At 37.7% G+C, this 19,715-nt stretch overlaps 2 protein-coding genes across 2 annotated transcripts; both read right to left on the bottom strand.

The window, feature by feature from the left end:
• Positions 1-925: 925 nt before the first annotated feature.
• Positions 926-2,929, bottom strand: LOC143531162 (uncharacterized). The gene has a single exon (XM_077026516.1). The coding sequence runs from the start codon at positions 2,927-2,929 to the stop codon at positions 926-928; it is 2,004 nt and encodes a 667-aa protein (XP_076882631.1).
• Positions 2,930-4,450: 1,521 nt separating this feature from the next.
• Positions 4,451-7,027, bottom strand: LOC143531161 (protein NO VEIN-like). Its single transcript, XM_077026515.1, has 3 exons — positions 6,854-7,027; positions 5,463-5,646; positions 4,451-5,310 (listed from the first exon to the last, which is right to left on the bottom strand). The coding sequence occupies exons 1-3, from the start codon at positions 7,025-7,027 to the stop codon at positions 4,451-4,453; spliced, it is 1,218 nt and encodes a 405-aa protein (XP_076882630.1).
• Between the last annotated feature and the right edge of the window lie 12,688 nt (positions 7,028-19,715).

The following is a 19,715-nucleotide window of genomic DNA, read 5'->3' as shown; positions in this document are numbered from 1 at the left end:
GACTTTTTTTTGTAATCTTTTGTATAACCTGTTAATTTAAAAATACATTTAATAAAAAAAAATTTCCCAGAATTCATTTTGTTTTCAAATCCTTTAGCAACAAAATTTGTTCTTTAAAGATAAAACATAGTTATGTCTGTCCCCCTCTATACCCAAAACATGATCAATACATCAATATGTTTATAAGTACCATCATTAAACCCAGTTCTATTATTACATGAATTAGGGGTGTAATGAGCCGAGCCAAGCCCGAGCTCACTAGGCTCGTTTCGAGCTCTTTTCCTAAACCTTGGGCTCAGCTCGTAAATTGTTTTTTCAAGCTCGGGCTCGACTTGTTTAGTGTTTACTAATTAAAGTATATATGCTTTAATTAATTTAATATATATTTAATGATTTCTAAGGGTTAAAGAAAACAAACATTTTCTACCTCACTATGTTTGTCTAGGAAACCATTAATCCAACACATATAAACAGATTTTTTATACATCATAAGGCGTATCATCTTAACATGTTCAAAAACTCGAAACAAATTAACTGCATGATGGAATAAAGTAAACATAAAAGATGGCATGCCTGTTAAGAGATGATGGAAGAAAGGTAATCTTGGTCCTCCATAAAGATTTGAAGTTTTTTGGTCTTCATGAGAAAGTCAACTGATTGTCATCAAACGACACTAGAAACCCCAACCTGATGAGTTCTGAAAGCTGTGGCACAAGTTCTTCATTCTCACACAACACCCCGTCAGCTATTATGTCACCAAAATGACAAGCATATTCCACTACACTTTCAGAACCACAAGATTTCTCCACCTTCTGCATAAACAATTTGGACTTCTTTTTGTCCCACCAGATCATTCGCTTATCTTTAACATTTAATACGTCTCCAGAAGACAAAGATAGACTATATCCAACCGTCATTGGCGGTTCTAATGTCTCAAAAGCTTCAACTGAAAGTAAACGGCTAACAGCTTCATGTCTCCTTTCTGTGTCAAGTTTAAGGCGCGGGTCAGAAAGAAAGCGAGAATCAATTTAAACAAACCCTTTTTCATAATCTTTTCTCTTACTGGAACCAATCCAACATGTTCAACTTCATGTATGTTTTTCTGTACAGATTCAGACAATGTACGGACACCAAGTTTGGTGTAGATATCCACAAGCTTGTCTCGTGTTAGAAAGTTAAAAGTCGGTTGACAATCCCATATGAATATGGGACAAGAACAGCTTTGAAACAGGTCCGTTAATAAAAAATCATCACCAAAGAAAACATCACGCTTGTCGAATAGAAAAATCCCATCAGAAGTAGGATCTAAAATCGGGAGTTTAGATAAGTTGTTCTTGAAAGTTTCCTCTGTTTTTGAGCTCCAGTTTCTAATCACAAACTCCCAAAAGGCACAACATTCAGCATTGGTTATTTGACATCCGGCACTTTCCCAGTTCTTCCACAGCTTGCAGTAGTCATCAACCGAGGGATGAACTTTCACATTGAAACTATTTGCAAAGAGGTCTAGAGTTTTCTTCTCATACTGGAATTGCTCCAAAACATTCAACTGACCACCAAATAAACTGTTTTTATCATAGACAACACAATTGTTTGGGTCGACCCATTCTCCATTGTCGGGTCCTCTTGGGAACCAAATCCTTCTACTATCACCATCAGCAGGCTTCCATTTAAATTCAGACAAGTAACTATAGATTCGATTAATAGTTTGAAAATTAGTGTGAAAGTGAAGGTAAGTAGAAAGTAACTGGCATCCATTGTTAATATCAGTTATTACTCCTAAATCTTTAAGCTCTACTTTGTAGCATCCAATTCTGTTTCCATAAAATACTTCATCAATGAACGGGCCATCACTGCTTTTCAGGAAAGGATCCCACGCTGAATTATAAAGCAAGCACTCATCTGGACGTTTGTATCCTAAGCTGGTTTTTAACCATTTTTTCACAGACAATTGTGTGAGAAACTTACCACGAATGTCTGCTTCAATTTCTTCAAGTTTCTTGAGAGAATCAAGCAATGCATAAACAGCTGCAGGAGTAACGGTACTGCAATCATTAGGTAAGAAAAGCCCAGCAGCCACAAACTTGGCACCATCTTTGAATTCAGTAGTTACACCCAACTGCTTAAGTTCCTCTTTAAAAGAATGGATCCCACTGCCATAACAGTGATCGCTGTCATCAATGAACGGAAGCATTAATGATATTGAAGAGATCGCTTCCCAATCTTTGCCAAAAAGAATGCAGCCGTTTGGTGATCTGTAACTACCAAAGACTCTTGTCCGTAGCCAGTTCTCTTTATGTATGCAGTTGTTGAATTCTAAAGGAAACTTGACCTTCTTTTTCTTTAAATATTTGTAACATGATAGAAAAGAGAAGACATGTTCTTTTGTGAGTGAGAATGAATAAGCTTGTTGCTTGAAAGTGCGAGTAAACTCTTTGCTAGCATCCTCGAAATCCACCATGACACAAATTTTCTTTAATTCTTTTGACATTGAAAAGATGGACTTTCTATAAAACTTTTCATCAAGAACCGGGAATGATTTAAAAACTCGTAGAAGGCAACTCCAGTCAGATTCTGGATTCATCAAGAAACATTTAGATGGGCATTTGTAGCCCAAGTTTGTCATCAAGCAGTTCTGGTTTTGAAGTGCTTGCACTAGCTTTTCTGATGATTCTAACTTCTGTATGCACCTTAATATTAGTAACATGGCTTCAGATGACAAAGAAGTGAATGAAGATGTGGACTTGAGGTTGTCTGAAACAAACTGGTAGCAATTTTGGTTAAAATTGATTACAACACCCAGCTGATTTAGCTCATTTTTAAAAGAAAGTAGATCTTTTCCATAATAATCTTGATCGATAAATGGAATCTCACTTATTTGTGAAGCTACATTCCATTCATCGCTGAAGAAAGCAGAGTTAAGTGGAGCCATGTAACCTCGTGATGTTTTAAGCCATTTTCCTCCTCTGATACTTTTGATAAAGTCCAAACAAGATCTAGAAAGATGATTTTCTGCCATATACCGAATAAACTGCAGTATTGAAAAAACGTTGTCTGTAGTGAGTTTGAGGAAGTTGCAAGACACATGGACGTTGGCCAATAAAGTCACAAGCGTCTTTACTCTCAAACCGAACTCCAATTATTCCAAACTCTTCTTTGTATTGCTTTAACATATTACCATAAAAACTTACATCTACCAACGGGACATCAACAAGCAATGATCCATTCTGTAAAAGATGCTCGAATGAAGAGTCTAATATGAATGACTCAGATGGCGGTCTGTACTCAGGACTGCCATTTAAAGAGACCTTCAACCAGCTTCCACTTTTAATGGACGACAAAAACTTTTCTGGCAAATCAATCTCTGATTCCCTTAAATTGCAAAGCCATTCTAGAAGTAATAATGTATTTTCTCTAGTTAAAGGGGAAGACACTGTAGGGATAGCAGCATTGGGGGCCATTAGATCAGGGATATCATAAGCTCCAACATAAGTTTCAAGAAACCCAACAAGCTCTTCACTTGATTGCAAATTACCAAAATAGTCTTCTGTCAGCTCAACAACACCATATTGACTCCAAAGATTTAAACCAATCAGCTCCCCCCAATAGCTTCCATAAGCAGGTAAAAGAACCTTCCTTTTATCTACAGTTACTTTCCTGTATTTATCAACAATGGGCATGACACGGCAAAGACCTTTAACCTCATCCTCCTGTAAGTAATTCTTATCTAAGGAGTTGCAAAGGAAATGGGCATAAGTAACCGCCATCTGGTAATCATCACTGAGTGAACGGCAAACATGCCTAGCAAATCCAAAAACATTTACAAATCTAACGTTCACCTCATATTTAAGCCAGCCCTCTAACATATACTGCTCCGAGCATGATCTTATAGCTTGTTGTGTAACTCTGGGAAGAAAGAACTGCCCTGTTGCGCGCCCGAATTCTTTATTCCAATTAATCAACCATGATGTGTAACGAGAATAACCCGCAGCAAGTAGCCTTTTAGAACAGGAAACGGTGTTAATATTAAATAACTTGACATCCCCATCCATATCAACATACTTTATGAGTGGTGTGTTCTTGATGTCGGTATTGTGAAACAAGGAATCCCAATGCTCTGCAAGAAACACCAGAAGCTGTATATAAACGTTCTCTGAGACACCCATTACAAGATCAGAATTGGCTATGCATTTTGCATACCATTTGTGATCAACTTCTTGGATCTCCAAAAAGTCTAGAATGGTATTGTAATCCTTTTTATCATGTGAGTAAGCAAGAAGGTAAGATCCATCAGATGAAATATTACGGAGACTCACTCCTTCATTCTGTGCCTTGTACAATATGCTTGAAAATGCAGGTTTCAACCTACAAGCTTTCTTGGGTTTACAGAACAAATTCTGCTCTGAGTATGATTCACATGGGACAATAGCTTCGTTCATCAGTTTAGCTTTAATTACATCGCGAATATGGTTAGTTTTGGATGAGATGGGCAGTGAACAGGCAAGGACTGAAAAACTTGTGGGAGAAAGGAAACAGGCACATCTTCTGACTTTACCATTGAGATAAATGCATTTACATAGGCAACAGGCACACAGTCAAGAATCCCCTGATTCCATTTGTTGTCCCAGAGGATATTTTCCCTTGATGAGGCCAATAGGAAGTCTGCTTGGATTATAAACAGGAAATTTGTGACTATCTCGGTTGGTAAAAGCGAATAAATGCCAGGAAGGCTTGCACATCTTTTGAGTCTTTTCCCAGTTGGGAAAGCCAGTGTGATAACCCACTCATCTACTTCCCTTCTGATATAAACTTTGTTTTCCTGTTTCACAGGAAACCTTTGTTTCCACATATAGTAGCTACATTCGTTGTCAGCTTCCTGACCAATATCATCAGTGAGATGAAGCATGTAGGAATCAGCATTCATGCTCTTTGAGGTAACAAAGTTTTTCTTACTGGAGATTGATATTTGGCTCACAGTGTTGAATTTAGGATTCTCATTGTGTTCCCTGATTGAAAACCGCTTTATCTTAGAAAGAAATAGAATAACCTCAGGATGGACACTTGACAGCTGATCTTTGACATGCTTGACCTTCTCCCGTTTTAGTGGCAAAACAAGAATTGTGGCTGGCAGGGCAGTCACCGAACCGTATATGCTTTTGACAGCTGATAATGTCTGGTCCTCCTCGACCCATTCAAGAACGATATAACCAATTTTACTCTGTGGGCAAGGTTTTTCATTAAACCTTATCTGATAACCGTTACTGAATATGTGAGGCTGAGCTGATATCAGAAACACACTTTTGAATCCAATTCCTGATAACAAGCAGATAATGTGTGAGAAGCAATAACACAAATTCACATTGACATACATTAATTTATATCCATGAATCATGCGTTACACAAATTGCAGGTCCTTAATTAGATAGAAGTATAGTACCTTTTTTTCCCAATATAACCATGCTTACGGAGACTTGTCTTCGTGGAACATCCCACACTACACATAGAATCGATATTTTTAGCAGAAAATCCTTTCTCATTGTTGAAAACTAGCAATGTCGCCGGAGCTCCAGTGTTTGTTATGTCCTTTGATGTGATCACAAACTCTAGTGATGGATCAACTCCGTCCAGGTACTCGTTATCATCCGCGTTCTGTGAAACAGCGATTCATCATCCATTACAGAGCCAAAATTTCACAAGTAAACTAGGTTTTGCATGCCAGAAACTAAAAAGCAACGAATCAATTTAACACAATTAACACTTACAGACAACAAAATCATAGATATCACCCATAAAGTACAATATATGAACATCAGAGCAACTTTAATTGATTGCAGATTAATAAAATCGAACAAATACTGCATAACGGATGAGTAATATCTATGACTCCAGTAGATGCTTATGAAATCAAAACAACGATCAATTCATGATCAGATTCAGTTATCCTCAAATTTACGGAGCCAAATTTCACAAGTAAACTAGGATTTACAGTTCAGAAACTAAAAGGCAACGACCGATTAAGCACGATTAACACTTACAGACAACAAAATAATCGATATTACTCATGAAGCACAAAATATGGATTAAAACAGCAAAGCAACTTCAAATGATAGCAGAGTAATAAAATCAAACACAAGCTGCTGAGGAGTAATATTTATGATTTTGTTGACTGTAAGTGATTATAAAATCAAAACAGCTGTCGGCTGATGACCAGTTATCCTCAATTTTACTAGCTCACAACTAAACTAGGTTTACATTTCAGAAGCACGATTAAGAACAATTAACACTTGCAGACAACAAAATCATGTGTTTCTTCTGAAGCACAAAATGTGGAATAAAGCAGCAGAGTAATAAAATCGAACAAAAACTGCATAACAGATGAGTAATATCTACAACTTTGTTCTGCAAGTGATTATGAAATCAAAAAACTATCGATTCATGATAAGTTATCCTCAATTTTACCGAGCCAAAATATCACAAGTTCAGAAACTAAGAGGCAACGACCGATTGATCACGATTAACAGATACAAACAACTATAGATAATGAACACCAGGAGCAACTTTAATTGATAGCAAAGTAATAAAATGGAACAAAAACTGCATAACCGATGAGTAATATCTATGATTTGCTATCCATAAGTGATTATAAAACCGAAACAATGTCAGTTCATGATCAGTTATTCTCAATTTTACATAGCCGAAATTTCACAAGTAAATTAGGTTTCACATTTCAGAAACTAAAAGGCAACGAATCAATTAAGCACTATTAATATTAACACATACAGACGAACAAAATACAGATAATAAACACTAAATCAACCTCAAATGATAGCAGATAACCGAATGATAAACGAATAACCTGAATAAGCTCCGTGAGGAAATGGACATCTTTAGCATAAAGCTCAGCGGACAGATGCTTCACGGCTTGATGAAGCTCCTCCGTCAACGGACACCGTTGTCCGCCGATTGAGAACTTCGTCCGCCGTATCTCCGCCACGTGTTTCTTCGACGCTGTAACCTTATTCAACGCCATTATTATTATTAATTTATTATTATAATTAATCGAGAAAGCGTAATGCAGAGTTTCGTATTTGTTTGTAACAAACAGTTTATGTTTATCTACGTGGCATTGAAGAGTGTGGTGGTGACTGGACTATACGCGCCGTCGTCTTCGTGTTCTGATTGTTTTTGAATGTTTGCCGCTCTAGTCTCTATGACTGCTTCTTTTTTAAAAGCTTACAGTTTCAGTCCTTGTTAAATGTATTTATTAGCGCGTTACATTTTAATTTATACGAGTTTTGTACCTCACACTCTCACAGCGGCTCGCGTGTTGCAGTGGAAAACCTCGTGTTTGTACGATTATTTAAAAACCTCGATGTTGTGGGAGAAGTTAAACAGTTGTGGTCGAAGATTTCTTGCAGAGTCAAGTATTATATGGTGTATATGTAAATATAAACATGTTTTTATGTAAATTTGAGTAGGTTACTTTCTTTAAATGCGGTGGAGTTTTCTTAGGATCAGGAATGCACCATTATGTATGTGACGGGACCTCTGTGCAGGGCCGGCCCGCCCGTGGGCCAGTGAAAACAAGTTATGGTTTTAGACTTACACTTAGTTAAGGCCTCTAAGTCCGAAAATACATTAAATATAGATATATTATAATGGGTAAATTAAATTCAAAGTAATGTAATAGTGTGGTGGTAGGCTTGGTTGTTACTAAAGTATAGGTCATGAATTCAAAATTTGTAGTAAGCAGTTTTTTTCTTAACAATTGTCATAAAAAGACCTCAAAATCTTATTTCGATTTAGACCTTCACATTCGTTGAGTCGGCCCTGCCTCTGTGTTGCACTTTATGAATGCCTGGGGCGATCAGGCTCGTCGACTTGACCTCAAGGCGCCGCCTTTCATAGACCGGACCCTCCTTCGCACTCGGGATCCGTCACAACCGGTCTATGAGCACACCGAATATCACCACACCCCGCCAATGAAATTGCCACTTGAAGTGCAACCATATGAATGTTTCACGGTCTCAATTTTCAACCATGTTACCGAGCTCGATCAAAGATGGGAGCTTGTCTATAGTCATTTCGCTGCAAGTTGAACAGATGAAGCTTTTCAACAAGTTGTTCTATGAAATGTAACACGTTATTATGATATTGGCGTAGTAGAAACCTAGAAATAGGTTGGGTTTAAGTTTTTATTTTATATAGTGAGTTTGGGCCGTGGGCTTAGTGTAGTGTATTTGTGTTTGGGACACTTTATAACTTGAAGAAGTGGGTTGTGCAAGTTCAAATTGTGTCTATGAGACTATGACAGTTAGAGGTGTACAAAACCGGTTTTAAACCCAAACTGAACCGGTTGGTTTGGTCAACGGCTGATCAAAACCGGTTTGACTCAAACCGGTTCGGTTTATAAACCGGTTTAGACACAAGATAGGCTGACCTGGTCACATCGATTCGGTTTATAAACCGGTTTAACCGGTTTTAGCCGGTTTTAAACCGGTTTTTCTCAAACTGGTTCGGTTTTAAAACCGGTTTAGTATATCTTAAGGGGAACCGGTTCTGAAACTGACGGTTTGAGTCGGTTTGGGAACCGGTTTTAAACCCAAACCGGTTCGGTTCGGTTTGCCTAAAACCGGTCCCAAATTGGTTTTTTTGTACACCTCTAATGACAGTATGACCATACTAGTTTGAGGCCCATATATGTTGTTGAGTAAAATTCTTTTTTTTTCTCTTTTGTGGAAAATTTGTTTTTTTTTTTGGGTAATGCATGAGAATAATTAGAATTTAGAACAACATGAACACTAATTACGGAATCAAACTTTAAATCATTCTCTTGATCAACTCAATAGTTCAACAGTTGGACCGATTGAGCCGGTTTTTCAAAAGTATATAATTTTTCTTTGAATTTCTTTGTTCTAACGTTATTTATCGTTACAAATTCTAAAGCGTGATTGTGTATACTTGTTTACCAATTTTAATCACTTTATTTGTTTGTTGATATATGTAGATGTGCCATGAGTCCATGACTGTAACCATGTATATGTGTGTCTTTGTTAAATTACATACACACACATATATATATGTGTGTGACGTTATTAGTTTTTAAAACTGGTCCTATCACTATATTAGTAGCTCACATGCCTTACAAATTGGAGTTGATAAAAAGTCCAAATTCTCATTCTATATGTTGTCGCTTTCAACTTTTCACTTTCCCATCTTTTAGTGAGTCAACACAGTTTCAACGTAATTTGTTTCCCTCCAATATTCTTCACGAGTGTCACAATTATTCTCATATTGTAAATGAAAATTTTTTAGAAAATCGCTTACAAATGTTTAATTGTCGTTTCATTAAAGGAATAAGATATTTATAAAAGTGAAAATCCTCAAAATAGCCTATCTACAAAATGAGATTCCAACTTTATCTCTTAAACTTAATATTTCTAAAAATGACCCTCTCTAACTCATCTTTAACCATGTATTAGGAAATCTAACGCTTCTCTGACGACATGTTAGCATAACACGTCGTCAAAGACGTGTTGAATTTCCTAACACATGGTTAAAGACGCCAACACGTCGTCAAATACACGTTAGATTTCCTAACACATGGTTAAAGATGAGTTAGGCCTCCAAACACGTAGTCAAAGATATGTTAGCATCAAAGCGTAGTCGAAGATATGTTAGCTTTTTTGTTTGTTTTTTTAATATTATATTTTTATAACTAGTTTTACTTATATTTGTTTTATTTTATAACTTTTAATATATAAAATTTTATATTATTTCAAATATACCGACGAGAAATGTTTACTTTTATTTAAAACCGATCGGGGTCAAATTTTATTGAATATTTCGATATTGATTTGGCACGGCTCGAGTTTGAGTTAGTTTATGTCGGTCAGTAGGTATAAGTAAGCATGTCTCGTCAGTATATTCGAAATAATATAAAACTTTTATATATTAAAAGTTATAAAAGAAAAACAAATATAAGTTAAACTAGTTATAAAAATATAATATTAAAAAAAAACAAAAAAGCTAACATATCTTCGACTATGGGTTTGATGCTAACATATCTTTGACTACGTTTTTGGAGGCCTAACTCATCTTTAACCCTGTGTTAGGAAATTTAACGTGTCTTTGACGACGTGTTGGCGTCTTTAACCATGAGTTTGAATGCTTAAATAGTGGTGTTCTCCCCTATTAATAGTGGCATACACTTGTTGGAATCAAACAGGACCCCAAAAGTTTCCTACAAAATTTTACCACATGCATGGTTCAAATCCTGTACATCCCACTCGTCCCACGCTAAATCCGCTAACAATTGCCAACTAAGCCAGCGATCGTGGCACTTAAAAAGACTATTTTTTTTGAACGACGACTTAGGCCACCACACTCCACAAATTAGAGAGCATCGTTGCCCTATTCTGGCCAGACTTTGTTGTATTAACCGGACCCACGCTAACTTCAGACTTATTACTATATAGTTAGATATTTTAAGTTTATGTTAAAACACATTATGTTGTTAGATAACTTATTCATGAAATACTATTGCAATTAAAGACTAAAATGTTCTAAGACCATCTCCGATGCATCCTTAAAATGCACGTCCTTACAAGCCCTTACTATTGAGAATTATGTCCCCAGGGTTCCGTGTTTGAAGTAACCAAGCCGTTTCACAAAGGGCCTTGGTTTTTGTCGTGTTTTTTATATGAGATGGACCCAATTAAGTAAAAGAAAATGCTTTATTTTCATGTGTGTATGTAACGAGGTGGAAATTAAAAATGATAAGAATAGTTGTACGATTGAAGATGAAATAAAAGCTTTTAAAGAGTTGTAAGAATATGATGTGATATGGTAGCACCTAAGTGCGTGTAAGGGTGCCCCTAACATTTTTAACAGTCTTATATAAGTTGATGTTTTTTTTCTTTTTGCTATCTGAATTGTTAAAGTGTTGACCAAAAGACATTGTTCTTGATTTTAGGTGCAATGGTCGAACCAAATGACCGTTTAGGACTTTCATATTCTTTATAGTTTATAGAGGCAGTAGTGACCTTGTTTTATCCCTCTTCCACTATAACCAGTGTGTATTTCCTTCAATCAGCACCAGGGATGAGTTCGGTACCATACCGGTACCGAAAATACCGCTCCTGAAAATCACCAAATTTTGGTACCAGTACCGAAATATTCGGTACGGTACCGGAACGGTACCGGTATTGAAGGTAAAAATTCGGGAAACACCGGTACCATACCGTACCATACCGGTACCGGTACCGTACCGATCCCGAAACTCAAAACTTTGGTACCGCTTCGGTACCGACGGTACCAAGTACCAAATGCTCATCCCTAATCAGGACATAGAGTTAAGGTTGGTTAAAAAAAAAACTCCAGCCCAACGGGTAAATACGGAATTAGAGATGGTCAAAAAAACCGGTTGGGGAACCGGTTTGCCGGTTTAAACCGGAAACCGGTTTTTACGAAAACCGGTTTTTTAAAACCGGTTTGACCGGTTTACAAACCGCCGGTTCGTATTTCGGTTACAAGTTTTAGAGCCAAAACCGGTTAACAAACCGGTTAATGAAAAAACCGGTTTTTTTTAATAACCGGTTATGGAAAAACCGGTTAGCCGGTTTTTTTATAAACCGGTTTTTGACCGTTGTGGAAAAACCGGTTAACCGGTTTCTCCATAACCGGTTAACCGGTTAAAAACCGGTTTTTAACCGTTGTATAACGGCTATATGGCCGTTTTTTTTTTTTGACCGTTTTTTTTTTTTTTACCATTTTACCCCCACAAACATCTATATATAGTTTAGGTTGGGTATTGGTTAGATCACACTCGATTATACAACTCCAAACGCTCTAAACGTTTATTTCATACGCGATTATTTTGTTATCTCACGCTCAATTATACCACATTACCACTCCATACGCTCTTATTTCGTAGTCGATTATCATGGCCTCCCAAAGTGCTGCTTCATCCGTCAACATGGGTGCCTCGAACACGGGAGAAACGGTCGTTCGGGTCATCCCCACGAAACGAAACCAAGATGTTTGGCAACATTTCGACCTATGCGAAATGTCTAACGGTAGCCAAAAAGCTCGATGCAAACATTGTTTGAAGTTTTATGGCAAAGATGCAAACTCCACTTTAAAAGCGCATGTACAAAGGCCCTTTTGCAAGGCCTTGAAGGACGAATTGGGAAGTAGTTCGCAGCCGGAGATGACGAATCAAGGAGCGGTGTTTACGTACGACCTTGAAGCGGTACGTCAAAAGTTTTCAAACTTTGTGATTCAACAAACACTTCCTTTCAACCACTTCGACAACCCTCAATTCACGGAGATGATGCAAAAGTATGTTCAACCACGCTACCAACACGTAAGTCGTTCGACCCTTAGAAGAGATTGTCTTAAAGCATGGAAATACGCTAAATCCGAACTAATTTCATACTTTTCAAACTTACAAACTGGTGTAAACTTAACAACGGATGTGTGGTCGGTACCTCATGGTTCGCCCGACTCATACATTTGTGTGACGGCTCATTGGGTTGACCCCGAGTCGTGGCAAATGATGAAACGAACCGTTGCGTTTCAATTGTTTGATTACCCGCACACGGGTAGAAATATTTTTAAACTCTTGGATAAAGTCATTCGACAATACAAGATTGAACATAAAATCTTTTCAATTTCGTTTGATAACGCGTCCAACAATACGGCCGCGGTTGGCCATTTAAAATTAAAGTATAAACCTATTTGTGATGGAGCGTTTTTTCATAGCCGATGCATTGCACATATTATCAACTTGGCCGTGCAAGATGGGTTAAACGTGATCGAAACGCAAAGAAACAATTTTAAAAGAATGTTACGAGATGTTTTTAGCAACAATAAAACATTTTCAAGATACAAAAAATTTTGTGTAGAAGCTAATTGTCAATGGTTGGGGCCAAATTGGGATTGTCCAACAAGATGGAACTCGACTTGTGATATGTTTGAGAAAGCCATCCAACAAAAAGAATCATTAATTGCGTTTCATCAAATTTTGTCAAGCAGGGGTAAATGTGCACCGTACGATCCTAGAAACTGGTTATTGATTGAGATCGTTACGGAGGTCCTTCAAATTTTTAAATCTTGCACAACTAGTTTATCCGGGGTTTACTATCCAACAAGCCCCATTGTTTTACCAAAAATTGCTGTCATGTGCACAAAGTTGAGTGAACTTCATTGTAGGGGTGCACCTTATTTTGATATGGGTGTAAAAATGAAAGAAAAATTTAGAAAATATTTTCAAGAACTACCCGCTGTTTTGACATGTGCTGCTGCGTTAAACCCTTGCATCAATGTTGGTGGTGTTGAAGCTTTAATAGAAAAAATTTGTGATGAGCTAGAGTTAAACGACGATCAAAACCCCTATTATAGACAAACTTTAAAGAATGCTTTCAACACCACCTTGTCAAACATGTATGATGTTTACCTTACAAAATACGGGTCGTCTTCCCAAATTCATGACTCGTTAAGAGCTGTTGCCCAATCCCAATCCCAAACCGACCTTGAAATGGGGATGTACTACATGATTTGGGAAGACGCCGGTAAACGTCAAAAGGTAAACACCCCAAGCAGTGAACTTGGAAGGTATGGTGGTACCAACTTTGTGAAACACATGACTCCGGATGAATTTAGAAGTCTTGATTTGCTGGCTTGGTGGAGAGGTAAGGAGGATGAGTTTCCGATCCTCGCCGCCATGGCCAAAGATTTACTAACGGTCCAAGCTTCCACGGTAGCTTCGGAGTCTGCTTTTTCTGTTTCTGGCAGGGTTATATCGATTAGGAGGACTCGACTCACTCCACCAGCTATAGAGATGTCGATTTGCTACAAGGATTACTTGGACTCTTTAGATAGGGCACAACATCAACGCTCACTCGAGGGGGAAATGGAGTATGAGGCGGGCTTGTATGAAGACGAGGTCAATCAAGGACACACTCAACCAATGACCGATGAAGAAGCCGCGTACGACGATTACCTAAGGAATAGCTCGGGATCGGGTAGCGAAGAAAATTAGTTAAAGAAACAGCAAACATGGAGGCAAATAATGAGTAAGAAACAGCAAGTTGTTCATGTAATCGTGTCTAAGCATTCTTTAATGTTTGTATTTTTGAGTTACGAATATGCGATAACGATTTAATGTTTGTATTTTTAATGTAAAAGCTATAAATGAAAGTTATGTGTTTTTAATCTTCCAAGCAAAGAACCCTAACAACGAAAGCAAAGAATGGCTTCGGTCAGTCCGTTTTGCCTTGTAGTTACCGGTTTGCCTTGTAGTTACCGGTTTGTTTATACTGTGAAAAAATAATGGTTATTTAAAAAAAAAAAAAAAAAAAAAAAACCGGTTAACCTAAAAACCGGTTATTAAAAAACCGGTTAATAAAAAAAACCGGTTTATTAACCGGTTCTAACCGGTTTCTAAACCGGTCCTAACCGGTTAGACCGGTTAGGGTTTTGACATACAAAAACCGGTTATTAACCGGTCCGGTTATTAACCGAACCGGTTTTTTTCCGGGCCAAAAAAAACCGGTCCGGTTAATAACCGAACCGGTTTTTTTAAAAAAACCGATTTGTGCACCTCTATACGGAATATTCTGGATGAGTATTATTTCTTTTCTTTTTTTTTGAAAATTAAACTTCATTCACCACACCCGACTAGGACCTCAAAGCGAGTATTCGGGGATGCGATTTGGTACCGATTTGTTTTAAAACTATTTGCGGGTATGTGATCGGGTATTATATTTGTTTTGAAACTTTTCGTGAGTATGGGAAGAGTATGATATTAGGTGATACTCGGTCGGATTACCCGAAACATACATACCCGATTTTCGAACCATATCCGTAAACAACTTTTTATTTTTATTATCTTTTCCTTTGGGAAATATAATAATATACTTATTCACAAATTGTTAGTTTATATGATTCTAATTTATTCGTGTAACAAATTTATATAAATTAAATAATTAGGAATTTAATTGAAAATCCCAACTATAATTTTTTAACAATCTAACGGGTATACTCGATGCGGTACGACACATGATTTTACAACTGGTATGAATTGAGATTACAATACATCCCGTTGCATCTCTACATGGGCAGTTCGCTCAATCAGATAAACACATATACCGTCGATGAAAGAGCAGGATGCCAATGAGTACCATGTTGGTATATATGTATGCCCATAAACAATTATCTAGTTTGATAATGTTAAAATCTGAACACATATGTTAAAATATACGTTAAGATACTTATATGCTCATAAACTTGCCTTCCATTTCTTAAAACAACTAAAAGCAATGGATCAAGAAAGCAAGCGAAGGCTCACAAACGATGTCATAGACACACCATGGATCATCCGCTAAAATTATGCTCAATACTCGACCACAAGATCACATGCGACAAAATGATCGTATACAGAATGATCAAGAAACATAAAAGAAGTGAGAGTAACATGACCATAGTTTACAATTATTCTTTTTTTTTACAAATTCTCAATAACAAATCAATTATGTCAACGTATGGTAGTTTATAACTATGGTGGCCCCATAATATGTGTGGGGAGTTAGCATAGAAGTTAGATCCAAGAGGAGGTAGGGTTTCCAAATTATTTTGAGAAACATAGAAAGTTAAAACACTATTCTAAAGTTGGAGGATTTAGATAAGGGATCATGTTTCTAAGTTTCGTAGTTAGTTTTTGTTTTCTCGCAAGCTTTCTTTGTCGGGTTTGGTGTAGCTAGTCCTCCAATTGCGATTTGTTATGTTTTTGGTTGATGAATGCGTGCTGTCAATGAAAAAGTGTGTCGTTTTCAAAAAGTTTAAACAGATACAAAAATACACACTTCTTTTATTGGCGGAAGGTGTTTCATTTATTTTTAGATAGTAAACAAGTCGAGACAAAGTTTGTTTAAGGTTAAGCTTAGCTCATTTTGAGTTTTATTTCTAAAGCTCGAACACGACTTATGAATGCTTTTCAAGCTCGAGATTAACTCATTCTCTTTTATGGATTATTTCATTAATTATTTATCAACATGTAGGGCTGTCTCTGATAGGTTTTTCGCTACTTTTCAGTCAAAGCCTTCCATTTTTATTATGTCTGCTTGCGATTCGCCCTAGGATGTAAAGAAAGCATGGAATAATGGAAACAAGTCTTCCATTCTCTTTAGTCTAGTGTTGCAATCCCGCCAAGGCCATAATTATTTATAGTGGCGGATCTAGAAAATAATTTAAGGGGTAGCGTAAACAATTTTTTTAACCGTACATTAAGACAAAAAAAAATGACCGTCGTTTTGCATTTATGGGGCTCGATTACGTGTTTCGCACGTAGCGGAGCCCGGTAACACGTTTTGATCGTGCAGGTGTCTGGTTACGCGTTTGGCACGTCCCGGGCTCGGCTTCGTGTTGCAAGCGTACCGGCGCCTGGTTAACCCATTTGCAATGGCGGATTAAAACAAGTTGGTTTATAATGGGTCGCATCAAAATAACTTAAACTTGTTTGCTTAATTATGTGACATCTGCCCAAATCCGACCCGACCCAGGTACCCGTTTTCGGATCCGATTTTAAGATTTAAAATTTGATTATAATCTTTATAAATTTATAAAATATAAATATATATATTACTAATTATAATAATGATAATAATAATAATTCATTTCCGCCGTCCCGCCCCTTTTTCTCTCTTGTCGCCGTCCCACCCCCTCTGCTTAACCCTTAAGCCTTGAACCCCATTTTTCTCTTAATTCTTTGCTTGTCCTTTGGTTCTTCCCGCCTAAGGATGTCTGCGCAGCTCCACGCGCCAGACTCCTTACAAGGAAGCCTGCGTAAAGACCAGCTGTTTCTGCGATACGCGAGGCGAACTGTTCCCGCGGCGCGCTAAGGATTGTAGTTCTTCCCGCGGCGCGCAAAGGATTGTAGTTCTTCCCGCGGCGCGCTAAGGATTGTTCTGTTTGCCTTCGCCCTCGCGCACTCAAGCCTTCTCACGCTAGACACTTAAGTCTTTTCTCCAGTTTAGGCCAGCCTGTATGCTTTTGAAATATCTTATCTTTTGTGCTATACCTGCCAAGGTATGGGCACAGTAGGCCAGATCTGACATCTGTCCGAAAAGTCTCTTTCGGCGCAGCTTGCTTACCAACCCTCTTGGTTGTTAGAAAAAGTAACTGGCATAATCTTTTAAAATCTTCTTTTCCATGTCTTGAACAGTACTTTGACTGACCCCTCCCATGCTATGAACAGTAACCTGTCAGCTTTCCCCATCCCCTGCAGCTGCCACCATATCTTTTGCTTTTGGTATCTTTTGCTTTGATTTGATAAGATCCTTTTTCCCCATTTCAAGGGATGTGTTCCCTAGGGTTTTCCTATAAATAAAACTAATTTCTTGGATATTAAACACCACACTCACACACTTAAACACTCCCCAAAATCTTTCTCCCTTACTCTCTGTCGAAGATCCTCAGCGACGCCTCCAACTCCTCTCTTTGCAATCCGTCTTCTCTTCTTTTCTGCCCAGAAATCTCGGTAAATAAATAATATATAATTTTTCTTAAATAATTTGTTTAAGTGACTTACATATATTCAAGACATAAAAACCAATCGTTAAACCAATAACCTCTTATTTATAGGTTAACTTTCGCTTGTTTAAAAGTTGGTTCTTGCATTATCTTTCAACACACCTTTTACAAGTGAGTAATCTCGTACCTAATCCCTTTTTATTTTTTTAACGTTTTGGGATGTTCATGTGTTCGTACAACTTGAGTCTTAAACTTGTTTATGAATTTATGTGCGCAAAACCCATGTGTTATGGACGTTTACTAGTGTTGTATATTTGTATGTGTTGATCATTAACCGCTTTGATCGGCCTATTCCGAAGTTTTCATGGATCCATTAGATGAACACGGGAGACCTATCGTTACGATTTTCTTGGTTTGTTTGCACATACACGAATGATTATTTGTTTTTGCTCGATCTGGAGCACGCTATGAACTATGAGCTATGATCTATTTAGGCTTGATCACAATCTGTTTACACACTATGTTGAACACCAGTTATACACATGTTGCGCGCAGTGCTTTGTTATTATCTATTTATATCTATTAAACTTGATTTCTCACCGACACGCAAGTGTTGACGTTTTATTTTAACACATGTTCAGGTTTGCTGTAGCTGCTTTTGGAAACTCGAGGACACGTAGGATGTTTTCTTTTACTTTGAACCTAGTTTAAAATATAACAAGACAAATTTATGTATTTGAATATTATGAGTTATGACATGTGATTTATGTTACTTTATGGTGTGTTATGCGCATTCGCAATGAAATGTATTTATTAAATATTGACACCCAAATAGTGTCACGAGTAATGAAACAATTCGTAGCGCCCCGATGTATAATCCGCCATCGGTCGGGGTGTTACAGATTGGTATCAGAGCTCCGTGACTTTAGGATTAGGTGGTTAGACGTAACGACCTAGAATACCTAAGAGTCCCTTCTCGCGCATGAGAATAATCTCATGATTGCGCGCTAATTGTTAATTACTCGATATTTATAAAATATGCTTGCGCATACGCAGCACATGATTTCATGTTTTATCCGCGATCTTTCGATTTTTATTGTTAAATTTCAATTCGTTTCTTTACTTACATATTCGTTTGTTGTTGGGACTTAACATTGAAAATCCGAAAAGTCACGGTGATACATGAATAGTTGATTTTCAATCCCCATTAACTTTATGTTCTAAAATTGAAGATTTGAAAAGTCATGGTGATACATGAATTGTCAACCTTCAATACTCATTTACTCGTATATTTTAAATTGAAGATTTGAAAAGTCATGGTGATACATGAATTGTCAACCTTCAATACTCATTTACTCGTATATTTTAAATTGAAGATTTGAAGAGTCATGGTGATGCATGAATTGTCGATTTTCAATTCTAATTCATTACCTGTATTAAGTTTGCATTTAAATTCATATTTTACTTCGAAATTTGATAGCATTTAACTCCGCGAAACAAGCTTTACAATGATATACTTTGCGCTAAAACGATTTCCCATACCAAGATATTAACAAAAACTTTTATAGAATGCCTCCGCTATCAGCTCGCCGTCATCATAGGAGAGAAGCCTCGCGCAGACGTATGCAGCGTCGTTCCCAGGAAATGGCCGCCGCAATAGCCCAAGCCTTAAATCAAAATAATACCAACCCCTCCGGATACAATATTAAGTCCTTTAATGCGGGTAACCCTCCGAAATTCACAGGGCTCGAAGGAGCCACCGTAATGCTCCAATGGCTCGAGAAAATTGAGAACACCTTCCTCCATACCCATTGCCCTCCAGACCGACGAACCTTATACGCCTCAAGTGTCCTGGAAGCAAGGGCGCTTACATGGTGGAACGGAGTAGCTCACGCGTGTGGCGCAGAGGCTGCTTCTAGCATGCTCTGGGAGGAATTCAAGGATCTTTTGACTCGAGAATTCTGCCCTCCCAACGAAGTAAAGCGCCTTGAGGAGGAATTTTGGAACTTGAAACAGTACAGTGGCGAAGCGTGCGAGTACGCTACGCGCTTTCACGAACTAAGTTTGCTTATCCCGCACCTAGTTACCCCTTCCCGCCGCGCCATCGAAAAGTTTCTTGGGGGTCTCCCCATGGAAATTCAAGATTCTGTATGGGCCAGGAACCCAGTAACCCTCTCTGACGCCAT

The sequence above is a fragment of the Bidens hawaiensis genome, unplaced genomic scaffold (genome assembly GCF_021521415.1).
Source record: "Bidens hawaiensis isolate Kalapana, Puna unplaced genomic scaffold, B.hawaiensis_p1.1 tig00009086_1, whole genome shotgun sequence".
NCBI classification, from domain to species: Eukaryota; Viridiplantae; Streptophyta; class Magnoliopsida; order Asterales; family Asteraceae; genus Bidens; species Bidens hawaiensis.
Note: the sequence above shows the minus strand (reverse complement) of the source record. Positions and strands in the feature narration are given on the sequence as shown.